Source organism: Molothrus aeneus, chromosome 5 (genome assembly GCF_037042795.1).
Source record: "Molothrus aeneus isolate 106 chromosome 5, BPBGC_Maene_1.0, whole genome shotgun sequence".
Classification (NCBI taxonomy): Eukaryota; Metazoa; Chordata; class Aves; order Passeriformes; family Icteridae; genus Molothrus; species Molothrus aeneus.
Genome location: NC_089650.1, coordinates 61,270,338 through 61,283,645, shown reverse-complemented (window position 1 = coordinate 61,283,645; position 13,308 = coordinate 61,270,338). Strand labels below are relative to the sequence as shown.

General features: G+C 38.3%; 1 protein-coding gene across 1 annotated transcript in view; it reads left to right on the top strand.

Moving 5' to 3' along the window:
- Nucleotides 1-12,965, top strand: part of SEMA3E (semaphorin 3E) — a 131,367-nt gene extending 118,402 nt beyond the window's left edge. Inside the window, exons 14-17 of the mRNA XM_066550950.1 lie at nucleotides 223-389; nucleotides 6,470-6,537; nucleotides 8,002-8,141; nucleotides 9,726-12,965. Of these exons, the coding sequence (XP_066407047.1) occupies nucleotides 223-389; nucleotides 6,470-6,537; nucleotides 8,002-8,141; nucleotides 9,726-10,178 (828 nt within the window). The 3' untranslated portion in view covers nucleotides 10,179-12,965. The remainder of the gene's footprint in view (nucleotides 1-222; nucleotides 390-6,469; nucleotides 6,538-8,001; nucleotides 8,142-9,725) is intronic.
- The last annotated feature ends 343 nt before the right edge of the window (nucleotides 12,966-13,308 follow it).

The window sequence follows — 13,308 nt, the reverse complement described above, 5'->3', positions numbered from 1 at the left end:
GGAAATGTCAAAATAAACTTGTTCATTTTGCCTTCTTTCTGTTTCTCTGTCCTCAGTTGGAGAGTTTAATCGGTAATCAGATATTTTCCTACAGAGTAACTCTGCCTCCCTCAGGTCACATGCTGGAAGCACAACAAGCAACGATTCATTTAACAATTTCTGCTTTGGGAAGAGAAGTTTTAGTGGACATTCTAGGAACCCTGTGTGGTGCTTTTTTTGCAGCAACAGCTCTACGTGGGATCTGAGGCACTCATAGCCCAAGTGAAGTTCCACCAGTGCGACATGTACGGCACAGCCTGCGCCGACTGCTGCCTGGCTCGGGACCCCTACTGCGCCTGGGACGGCATCGCCTGCTCCCGCTACTACCCCACGGCAGTGCAGGCAAAGAGGTGAGAGCCCCTGCTTCTTCTGGAACTCTTTTTACAAATATCTGCATCAACAGTTTCTACTGCAACACGGAGTACTTCGTTACTGATCTTATTTATCTTATTCATCTCCCACTCAGACGTAACCCAACAGTGAGGTGTTGCACCACACTAAGGCATAGTTGTCTTCTAATTTCTCAGCAGCGCCTTAGAGGATTGCAAGGAACCAAACTCACAGGGTGGCATAAACCGCAGTAGCTGGAATATTTTTATGACTAGAGCTAAGTCACTTCGTAAACATTTGCGTCACACTGCAAAGTGATTTCCTCAAACATCTTTCCATGTCTTTGCAACATCAGAGACCTGGTTTGGTAGTACTATACAGCAAGTATATCACACTTCAGTAACATATACCACAGAATACTATACAGCAAGTATATCACACTTCAGTAACATATACCACAGAATTTCTAAGAAAAATTCAAAGAAGATGCTTTGTTATTAGTTGCGACAGTGTTCACAGGGGTCTGAGGGTGCAGGAAGAGATGAGGATCTGACTCCGTGTTTCAGAACGCTTGATTTGTTATTTTATGATATATATTATATTAAAACTATACTAAAAGAATAGAAGAAAAGATTTCATCAGAAGGCTAGCTAAGAATAGAAAAAGAAAGAATGAATAACAAAGGCTTGTGTCTCAGACAGAGAGTCCGAGCCAGCTGACTGTGATTGGCCATTAATTACAAACACGCACGTGAGACCAATCAGAGGTGCACCTGTTGCATTCCACAGCAGCAGATATTCATTGTTTGCATTTTGTTCCTGAGGCCTCTCAGCTTCTCAGGAGGAAAAATCCTAAGGAAAGGATTTTTCAGAAAATATCATGGCTACAATTAGTAATATACCTTCACCAACCAAAAACCACCACAACAGATTTTCTGCAAAAGCTATGTTTTGGTTTTCTGCAGTGGTTGAAAGGCAAATTATTCTAGAGGCAAGTTCAAAGCACAGACCTGATTTGGGTGCTTTAATTCTTTTTTGTGGAGACTCTTTCTCTGTATCACCCTTCATGGTTCTTGACCTTCATTCTTTCATTCAATGATTTCCCTGGGACTTGTCCTCCCTTCCCTCTCAAATCCAGGTTCTGAAATTCAGCTACACAGGTCAAGTATCTAGAACATGCATGTTTTAATCCAGACCTTTTCACAAAAAATTAGTCAGCTTTGCCACCTAGACAGAGAAATTTCTTACCTGAATTGGTAAGAAATTTTGGTATTGCATAATTCAAATGATTTCTGTGGCTTTTTTAGCAGTTTCTGGTTTTAAAAATATATCCTTATTTATACTAGACCTACAAGGACTATAATAATAAATTGAATAAATTCCAGAAAGAGTTTTGAAAACTTGTGGAGATGGTTAAGTCCAAACCAAGTCACAGTATCCAAAATGTATTATTGTTTCTTAAGGAAAATCAGGAATATGGGGCTTTGTATTTAGTTATTTTTCATCTGGCATATTTTATCTTTCCATGAACCTGGATGCACTCAAATGCATGCTGACTATTGTCAGGCATAATAGACATTTCCATACATTTTTTAAAAAGCTAATTAATACAGTGATGTTATTTTTGGTAACATCATTTTTTGGATAAGGCACATTTAAAAGTACAAACGAGAAACACTCAGCATAATTGAGCATCTCTTGGATTTACTGCACTATGGCATATGTTAAACCAAGCAGGAAACCTACACAGCTTTTATAAGCAGGACTGCATAGTTTTCTTGTGCCTTTTGTGAATATAGGGAAGGGAAGAAGTGGGCTCTGGTTGACTGCTCACCATGAAATAAATCTGGTTAAAATTTTCAGGCCCCGGATTAAGAAAGATGAGCATCTATACAATGGGGCAGGGAGATTAATGTCCTACAGTATAAGTAGAAATTGGATTATCATAATGATAAAGCATATGGGTTACTCATCTGATGATGCAAAAGTCATTTGGGAGGGAAGGGGAGGTTAAAAATTTCCCAGCAGCATTTTAGCTGGTTAACAGTATCACCATTTATGTTGTGCAGGCTACTTGTTGTCTAAGGAAAGATGAGAGGATCTCACTGAGGCCTGGACTTTGTTGTATATGTTTCTCACCTAAGACACTTTCCAGAGTATCAGCCTTTAAGTTCCCTGAAAACACATTATCCAGGGGGGGTGATATGGGCAGCACCCCAGGCACTTTCCTGTGCCTTGCCTCCTCAACATTCAGCCGGTTGCCTCTAAAAGAAGAAAATACTGCTGCTATCTCCCTCCTTCTCTTAAGATAAGCACTGTAGCAGTGGAGAAGGGATTTGCACTCAATTGAATGTTCTTGAAGTCTGCAAAACTTGTTTTCCATATCAGAGTCTGGGGAAAACATCAGGACTAACAGTGTTGAGAGGCATGAATGGCATTTGCTTTGTTCACTTTAGGTCACAGCTGAAGTTCAGAGCATTTTAAGTTTAAGGCCTTACACTAACTGTGTGGTACAGAGAGAGGCAGGGAGAGGTACTGGGGACATGTGTATGGAAGTTGTTTTAGGTTGCTTCCTGTCAGGTACCATGTGAAGAGTACGAGGGGACAAGGCAGGTCCCGCCAGACAGCGTGGAATTCTTTGAACTGTGTGGAATACTTTGATACCAAGTAGCATTGAATAGTTGATAACCCTACCATGGCTTTGAATTTAATTAATGCCACATCCCAGAGCATTCATGTCTTAGTCTGGCCTTGTCTCAAGGCTCATGATTTCTGCTCAAGCTGCACATGGTAATACAAGTAATGTGAGTTCAAGGGGCATTGGAGGGCATTTGTTTCTCCTGTTCCTGAGACCTGTCCCTTTATTGGAGTCATGCAGTTGAGCCTTATATTGCAACACACTTGAACTGACCTTAGTACCACCTGTCTGCTCAAATGTGACCTCCATTCTGTACATTTAGGTGGAGTTTTGATCTGTAAGAGCAGTGCTGCTAGTGGGTAAGGGCTCTGCTCAAAGCTCTCCTTTTAATTCCAGTCCTAGTGGTGAAGAATTCAATTGAGGCAGGGATGTACAATGTACATTTGGTCCAAATGCTGTCTGCTTTAGATGCTGATACCTCCAAGGTACAACAAGTGTTTAGAGTAACATTAAATAGAAATCTGTAAACTAAATAACAGATTGAGAGAGAAGTGAAACATAAATATAAAAACCTTACTTGGTTTGGCTTGGCCTCTGATATTAATTTTTTAAATTGTGAAAATCCTTGTTCATGTATATCCTTGATAACTAATTAAGTGGGGGATTTAATTAAGAAAAAATAAAAACGGAGTCCAAAATCCCATATCTTGATGCTGGCAGCACAGCACACCACAATTCTCTGGTAATTACAGGTGTGTGGCTCCTGAATACTGCAAATACCTCAGATGGCAGAAGGAATTTCAACTGCATTCAAATTTCTTGAAGTGTACTTGAGAAAGCAGAGGTCCAGGACTTAAATATTTTAGTTCACTATTAGCTCTGCAATCTGATTTAGTCAGTTTCAATTTTTATCTAAACAAGCACCAAATTCTACAAGTGAGATTCTTTGCTGTATCAGCTCCCTATCCAGGCTGAAAAAGGTCTGAAGTAATTTAAAAATGTCTTTGAACTTGGGTAGGCATTGTGTGATTCTTTAGCTAATTTTTGAAAGCTGACAGTCTCTCCCCTGCCTCCTCTCCCTCTCTGTCTTCTTTCTCCATCACCCACTCCACCAGCAGGCACACAGTCTACTGATTTACTTGTGCAAACATAGTGGTGCCTTTTCTTCACAAGACTTTTTGATTTTGCCTCACATATTCCTGGGAAATAGTGAAGAAAAATGAAAATGATGGTGATGGTAATGATGATGATGATGACTGTGTTGCTTTCTTGCAGATTATTTTTACCGGGCTCATGGAAGCACAGAGTTAAGGGCTGAAATCTAAATCAATGAAATTATAGATTGCAAGAGATACTTCCCAAAATTCAGTAGACTTGTTAATCACTGAAAATTGTTCCTTACAGTAATTTATCTCAGGGATTGTCTGATAATCTATTATTCTGAGTAAAATCATTTTTAAAAAAAATAATACCAGACTTATGTCAGTATTTGTGAAATAAGTTTATCTCCCAGCATCTCCCTCTCTTTCAGCATCTCTCTCCATTTTTGTCTTCTATTTGAGAAAATAGTAAGTGAAGGCACCGAAAATAGTAAGTGAAGGCACTGTATCTTCCCCAGTCTTCACAGCTGCAACAGTAAAATGCCATCAAGCAAACATTTCTTTTTCTTTAATGATTCCGACAACTGGAAAAATAATCCTGTCTTACAGAACTAAGTTTTTTTTAGCTTTACAGTGATCTTAAGGAGCTCATGAGTAAATAGAACATGCTTGCTACCTGTTCCTGCTAGATAGGGCTGTTGCACCTTACAGCAGCAGGATTGTCGTTTGGTTTTTTAAAGGCTAATGCATATCCTATAGTGTTTATGTATATTTGTGCAGGAGAATGTCTCTTCTGAGTACTCTACACACACAGACTTGCAAACCTGGTGACAACATTTATCAGCACTGACACTACACATTGCAATGACAACACCCAGGGCAGAATTAAGGCCCAGTTGCTACCTCTGTTTTTCTTGTATAGGATGCAAGTATTGTTAGCATTTCTCCCTAAAAGCCCAATGCAGTCTTCACTGAATTTCCAGATTCCCCTGAAACAACAATGGAAAAACACTGGTTCTTCTCTGAATATCAATGGAGGTTAATCTTGGTCCACCAAGAACACTGGATCAGGAGTTCATATGGGTGACAGAACTCAGGAAATAATCACTGTCTACAGCCAGATTAAAAATGAAATTAGTAATAGCCATGGACAAGACTTTTAGATGGTGTAAATCTAAATAGTTTTAGTGAATTTGATTTGTGACAAATTAAAATTTTATCTATTGGGTTCACATAGAACTGGAGAATAACTTTATTTCACTAGTAAAATACACAGAATAACAGAACTCTTTGGCTTTGTTGTTTCTAATGTAATTTAAACTGTACACATACCTACTGTGTAAGATTTGCTGCACTGCATATTTCTTCTATTAATCTGTTATGCATGGTATTGGCAATACTGTATAGAATTACTCTTTATGCAAATATAGGAACAGTATCCTCAGAAAAACCACATTTGAGGTTGATGGACATACTATTGTAGCAAGATACAGCATTCCTATAGGCTCTTTTATTTCCCAAGTAAACAATTTTAATTTTATTTATCAAGGCACTCAAAGAAAATAAATGCTATATGAAGGCACAGTTCTTCTGGGAATACACTATATAATAATTGCTTTAATATTTTTTTTCTGTAAATGCAATAAAAAACTCAAACCTCTAAAGTCAGAATGATTTTTCTTTCAAAAGGACTTGTATTTTTTCCAGGTCAAAAACAAGGCTCACATGTTCTGACCCCAGTTCTTCTACCAGTTCACTTTCTAAGCATGGGCATTCATGAATGTGTATATTTCCCTGTTGAGAAAAATGAGCTCAGTAACTGCCTGGTACAAAGGTACAAATAAAATAAAGTGTTTCTTCCACACGTTAAGATTCTCAAGCGAAGGAAAAAAAAACAAAAAAAACCCATGAGACTAAAGGATAAAAGAAGTACCATTCACATGCATGGGAAACTGTGCTGAATTAAAAAAGGAAAACTTCCATTCTTTCTAGAGAGAGAGAGAGAGAGAGAGAGAGAGAGAACCCAAAGACAGGCTAAAGGTCCCTATGACTGAGTGTTACCCAGTCAGTTCAAAGGATCTTGTTTTTGTATTTATAACATTAGCATAGTTATATATAGAATGGACACATAATGGTACCTCTTCTCCAGACAAGCATGTTTCTGTTTTGCAGACACATGACTCCCAGTAGGCTGAGTGGAGACAGAATACTGATTTATAAATGAGCACTTCTCACAACAATGGTAAATTGTTAGCAACAAAGGTTTAACTCCTGAAGTTTTTAATGAAGGCTAGTTCAGCATAAGCCAAACAACTTGTAAGCTAAACATGTTCTCTCAAATAATTCCACTTTTTTCCCTGCAGACGTTTCCGCAGACAAGACGTTCGGCACGGGAACGCGGCGCAGCAGTGCTTTGGCCAGCAGTTCATTGGTAATCTACTCAAATGTACAAATGCTTGTAAAGGCCTGGAACAGCCAGCACAGAGTTTGCCAGAACATGAGCCAGACCATGATCTCACCTGTGTTTTCACTGGCATGTTCCTATCATGTTGTTAGAGCCGTGGGGCTGAGCCCCAGCCATCCAGGTCTAAGGGTGACTGTCTCAGAGGGTGACATCCCAAAATGTTCGTGTGGTGCTGCAGCACTGACATTCAGACTAAAGATGGGGAGAAAGCATCCCAGTGGCTCCCAACAGAAAAAAAAAAAAAGGCAGAAAGATGAGGCAGGGATAAGAAACAATGGAGCTGCATTCTGAAATGTGTATGAAATAGTCAGGACACTTAAAATTTCAGAACAGGCATGAGCAGTGACATGACAGAATAAAAATTTGTGTTTATGATCAAGTTTTCTCTTAAAAAAATAAGATAGAATACTGTTATCCAAACCTTGAAAAGTGAGGATTTCAAACATGGGTATTGGGAATAGAAAACCAGAAAGAAAACATTTGCATGGAAATGCTCTGTATTTTGCAGGATAATACACAATACATTTATAGAAGAAAAAAATAGAACATAAAAGTTTCTTCTAGAATGATATCCAGAGAAACACTATTTTAATATTTACATATATATATATATATATATATATATATATATTTTACCAGAGAAAGCGTCATTAAAATTGAAGTCCATTGGAGGATATTGTACATTTTGGAAAAGTATATTCCAATATTAAGTGCTAATCCTTCCACAAGTTTAAAATACAACAGGGAAATCACAGTTATATAAAACAGTGTATTTTTTTTAAGATATAAAGCTATTTGGACTCAAGAATCATTCCCACTATTATGGAATAAGATGATTTCGTTAATGAAGCAGTTGGTTTTGTTCAGTGTAACAACTAGTTTATCTTCCTCCAGATGTTTTGTTGGATTGAAAACCAGAATTAAATTTTGATTTAATTCATTCACCTTGTTTTTACTAGCACCCTTGGGCCCAAACTGTACATTCAGTTAATACATGTATAGCATGGATATATATAATATTGGTTAGAGTATTTATAGTATCATTCTGCAAACAGTTACATGCTGTAATTATCCCTAAAAATTTAAATTTTTTTATTATATTTAAACATGTTTTGAATCCTTCTCTTTCACTGAGTGAAAATGAAATTAACTATTCATAAGAACCAGGCACAAGCAATTAGCAGTGTGAAAGGCTGAGATCTGTTTCTCTGTAGTCTTAGGTGAGTCGCAGCACAATTTGGTCAGATGCTGTGAAAGCCTGGGATGATGGGAAAATTCATTTAGCAGGTCAGATCTGCCTTAGACATTCCTTTCCAGTCACTGTCTGGTTGGATCTGAATTAAGCTTCACTACTAAAAGTAAATATACCCTGAACATGGAGCATAACAGAACTTGCAGTAACACATTTTTGAAACATTTTTTTCCTTCCAGGTGAAGTTCTGGAGAAGACCGAGGAAAGACTTGTTTATGGGATAGAGTACAACAGCACCCTTCTGGAGTGCACCCCTCGGACCTTGCAAGCAAAAGTCATTTGGTTTGTCCAGCGAGCACATGACACTAAGAAAGAAGAGGTAAATATTCTTATAAACTGACTTTTTTCAATAAAAGAGCCTGCTGTTAGGAACATCACCTCCTCACTGAATTTCTGCCACCAGTTGCTGAAATGTACATGGGTGTCAGGGAAAATCACTGCGTTCATCTGGTCTCTTGAATTAATAGACCTGAGAATTTCACCTGGTGTTTGCATTCAACATCTTGAATGCAGATGTTAGACATGTAGTGAAGCTAATTTAGGATCTCAAAACAAAGGGAAATCCATCACTTCTCTTGGTATGTTTTTGCAGGGACGAAATGTGTATATATTATTTCCAGTGTTAGTCTAGCTTAACTTCTATTCATTCTTGCTGCCTCACCCATTTGTTACAAAATTTTTGCAAATGAGTTTTGGTGGATTTTCTGCCTCTTTTACATGTATTTTACCATTATGAAAGTGTTTCATAAGTGCAATCATGTTCATTCCTCCATACCTCTCTGATACACATCAATGTAGCTATCACTGCAGTGTAGATAGGTCACTATTAGGCCTGGTAAAAAGTCCCCATCTTTCTTATAAACTCCCTTTAAGTACTGAAAGGTCAAAATAAGGTCTGGAGCCTTCTCTCCTCTAGGCAGAGCAACCTCAGCTCTCTCTTTCTTCATAGGAGAAGTGCCCCATTCCTCTCTTCATTTTTTGTAACCTTACTCCAGTCCCACTCTAACAGGTCCATGTCTGCCCTGTACTGAAGATCCCAGAGCTGGATGCAGCCCCCCAGGTGGGGGCTTACCAGAGCAGAGTGGAGGGAGAGAATCACCTCCCTTGGCCTGTTGGCCACACTTCTTGTTATACAGCACAGGACAGAGTTGGTTTTTTACAAGTGGATGTGGCCAGCTCTAATCCAGTTCCTCATCCTTCAGTACTGCCAGGTCCTGAGTTCATTCTCTTCAGGGCTGCTTTTGATCCCTTCATCACTCAGTACTTCTGCTTAAATTCATCACCTTACTGTTAAATGAGAAGCTGAGGATACCATTTTCCTGGCCATTCCTGCTGCTGGATTAGACAGCTCAGTGCTTCCTGCTTGCCAACAGCTGTGAATGTCTCAGGAACATTCCTGTAGCCTCAGGAACTGTAGGAGAAACTCAAACAGCAGACTCAGAACTGGGACTTTAAAATCACAGTGGTCCTGCAGATGGATATGCAAATATTTTTATGAATGTCTCCTCAAAAGCATACCAGTCTATAAGAGAATTCACAGGAATCCTTATCAAAGGTCAGCTGGGAAATGCCCTTTTTTTTCCATCCAGTAGATTAATTCCATGTTTCCAACTTACTTTCCTCTACAATTAAAACACAGATCTGTCTGCTTCACTATGTGTTCTGCCATGCTTCCCAGATTCTTTAGATTGTTCTCCATTTACAACTCAATCTCTTCTTTACTTCAAGTAAATATTTTTGTTATTACAAAAACACTCTGAATTAAAAATTTTGTAGATCTCTAATCTTCCTCTCAAAATTTAGTATTACAGTCATGAAAGTACAGTTCAGAAATAATTAAATTGGTTTAATGTAATAGCAAGGCCCTGTGCTCTATAACTACATTTTATGGTTTTTTTTTCAGGTGAAGACTGATGATAGAATAATAAAAATGGACCTTGGCCTTTTATTCCTGAAGCTGCATCGACTGGATGCAGGGACTTATTTTTGTCAGACAGTGGAGCACAGCATTGTTCACACTGTCAGGAAAATCACCCTGGAGATAGTCGAGGAGGAGCGTGTAGATGAAATGTTCAATAAAGACTATGAGGAGGAGATCTCTCACAAAATGCCATGCCCAATGCAGAGCAGTATACCTCAGGCTTCAAAGCCATGGTATAAGGAATTTCTTCAACTGATTGGTTACAGCAACTTCCAGAGGGTGGAAGAATACTGTGAAAAAGTGTGGTGTACAGATAAGAAGAGAAAAAAGCTGAAAATGTCTCCATCCAAGTGGAAATATGCCAGCCCTCAGGAGAAGAAGGCAAGGATCAGGCCAGAGCATTACCGGCTGCCCAGGAACATAGCTGACTCTTGATGGACAAAATCCATCCACTGTTTCTGAGCAAAATTTTATTTGGACTTAAGAGGGAGAAATCAGTCTTGGTTTGAGTAAATTTCACAGGTTTATATATGTAAAATATTGGGACTGAAAACAAAAATGATATGGTAAGTTATATTGTAAACTCATGATGACTGTTTAGAAGCATTTTAAACAAAATCTTCCCATCTATGTGGTTCTAAGTAAGTAAATGCAATCAGAGTTTTGCATTAGGGAGGACATGACAATCTTCAGGTTTTGAGTGCTTGAATCAGTTCCCTGTGTGGGTCGTGCTTGCGCTGTATATTGTTGCACATGATGGCATATTTAACAAATTCAAATAGCTAAACATTCACAAGTGGATGAAAAGTATAAGAGATAGCTTTTCTTTGTTTCACAAACTTCTCATGCTTCTGAAAGCAGCACGTCTCAAGATCTTTTTCCTTTTGATTGTGACCTGTCTGAGTTCATCACTGAGAACAATGAGTTGTGTTAATACAGTGTACTGCTACTTCTAAAGGTAATGAAGGGAAATCCTATTTGCTTCCCATCTTTTTTTCAGTATCAGCCATTTATGAAGCACAGTGTGCTCCCACAGCTAAATAATATTGCCTAGTAACTTCATGTAAGCCACGTGCATGCTGAGAACACAGAATGAAATTCATCGATTTATCTACATAAGAAGTTGAAATAATGGTTTAGATAGAAAACGAGTCCATCTTGTGTCTGTGCATTGCCTTAGTGGACACGAATTAAGGGATCGCCCTCTTGTGGCTAAAGAAAGCAAAACACGATATTTAAATTACTTTTTTTTTGAAGAAATATGTATAAGCAAAGTATTACCAAGATCCCCACTGGTTTGCTTTCAGCAGACACTTTTAGTCTCCATGTGCTAAAGCCACAGATTTAGAAGGCAGTGTTGGAAGTACTTTATACTGGGAAAGCAGTGTTTTAAATAAGTGATGCTTTATGTTGATAATGTGCTTTTGGGGTAAAATGCAGTCATAAAAAGTTAGGATGCAGATTAAAAACAAAGCCAGCATTATGGAGCTATGTTTCTATAGTTTCAGGATCTGGTCCACATAAACCTTTTTCTGATGTGTGATCTCTGTTCGAAAGGGCTGCTTTGCTCCTCTTGTGAGTGATACCAGGAAAGGAGATCAAAAGAATTAAGTCATTTACAATCTAGGTCTTACATGACTGACTTAACAAAAAAAAAAAAAAAAAAAAATCCCAGTATATATGTGTATGTGTATATATATAATATATATATAAGAAAAGCTTGCTTTAAGAAACCAGATCCAGAAAATGCAGAAAACCTAGCATTTCAATACCTGAGAAATTTAATATTACAAAATGAATTGGATTGGGGATTTTTTAAAATTAAAAATTTAAAATAAGAAAGGGAAGTTAAACACAAATTAAGCATAAATACAAGCTAAATGTAAACACAAATGAGTCGAAAATTAGTTTACTCCTAAAATAAGAATAAGATGCCAGTAGGGGAAATAGCCAAGCTGATCCAAATTTTTATGCCATGAAGAAAATATACAAGGGATACATCACCTACAAAGAGTTTCCCTGGAAGAGTGGGATTAGCAGCCTGGGTAACAGAGGTTTGTGGTTTTGCTCTGTTCCCAAAGGCAGCAATCAGTGCTAACCCAGAGTTCTCCAAGCAGGCTGTTTGTGAGAGGAGCTCACAGCTGCTGACAGGACCAGTGAGCTTTGCTGTGCTCCTCTGGGAGCAGAGACTGACTCTGTGTTTGGAAGGAGCACATGGCACACTGTCAGCAGCCAGAGTGTGAGGAAAACAGGGTTTCACCTGGTGTGGGTATAACATGAATTCATCAGCCTGTTAGGGGAATCAGGGTGTCTGAGGGTTTGCACTTGGTTTAGCTACGATGTCTCCCTAAGACATGGGACTGGACACTGTGCAGATCCTTGCATGAATTCATGCAGTTGTGAGCTTTGGTCTGAGAGAGGAGACTGGATGCACTCATGTTTCTGGGACAGTTTAATGGAACTTAGTTGCCTGTAGGATTTCCTATTTGTTTACAGCTGTATGGAAAGGACCAGCAGTGTGATTTGTGGCAGAGAACACACACAGAACAAGCATCCCTGACCTGAACTTAATGCCCTATACAAACCTCATTAATATCCTTGGTGAAAAACTTCTAAAACACTACTAAAATCTTTTCTGATGAATTATGGAGTCCCCTTCTTTTAAGCAACAATGGGAGTTATTTTTTCTTTTTTTTTATTCATTTGCAAGTATCTAGTGCTAAATGTATCATTAATGAACTATTTGAAGACAATTATAGCATCTCAGCCTCATGGAACAAATCTAACTTTGTGTCTCATTCTCTGGTATTTCAGGTGGAAATCATCTTATATGGAAATCAGGATTCTTGACTTAATATGAGAGTGTATATTTTTAGCTACCCATCCCTTTAGTGTTTACATGTGGAGAATTGCATTACCTTTTTATTTTCCTTTTAAAACTTACATTTTTAGCTTACACCTTGCTCCTTTCATGGTTGCAATACCTGTGAGAATTCAGAACTACAAGGTCTTGTTCAAAGACTGCTCTGACATCTATATGGAAGAAGAGAAAGAGTGACAGTGTATTTTGGAAGGATATGCACAAATGTGCATTTAGCACAACATTATTTAAAATGCTTCTTTGTATATTTGGGGGCCATTTTCTGCTTCTTATCATTATGAGTTTGATGTATTTTGTATGTGCATGAAGTGGTCAAATTATAAATATAATTAAGAACCATATTTGGCTGAAATAATCTGTATTATTTCTTATCATTTATTTTCCCCAGACAGCATGATTATCTGCAGCTCACTAGTCACACATTGTTAATTTCAGGTGTCCTTCACCATGCATTTTATGAGCAGAGACCACAGATAAGGACAGAAAGATGTGTGTATGGAGTTGCCAAATGGGAAATGTGGCACAGGGTAATGAGTAGATATAGTCTGCCTGATGCATCAATGTGTTTTGAGAGTGGAACATGGTCACTTTAGCTTAGAAGATGCTAACCAATGGAAATTCACTGAGAAGCCACAATTTGGATAACACTTTGGACTCTACCCTGTTTCATGATGAAGGAAAATC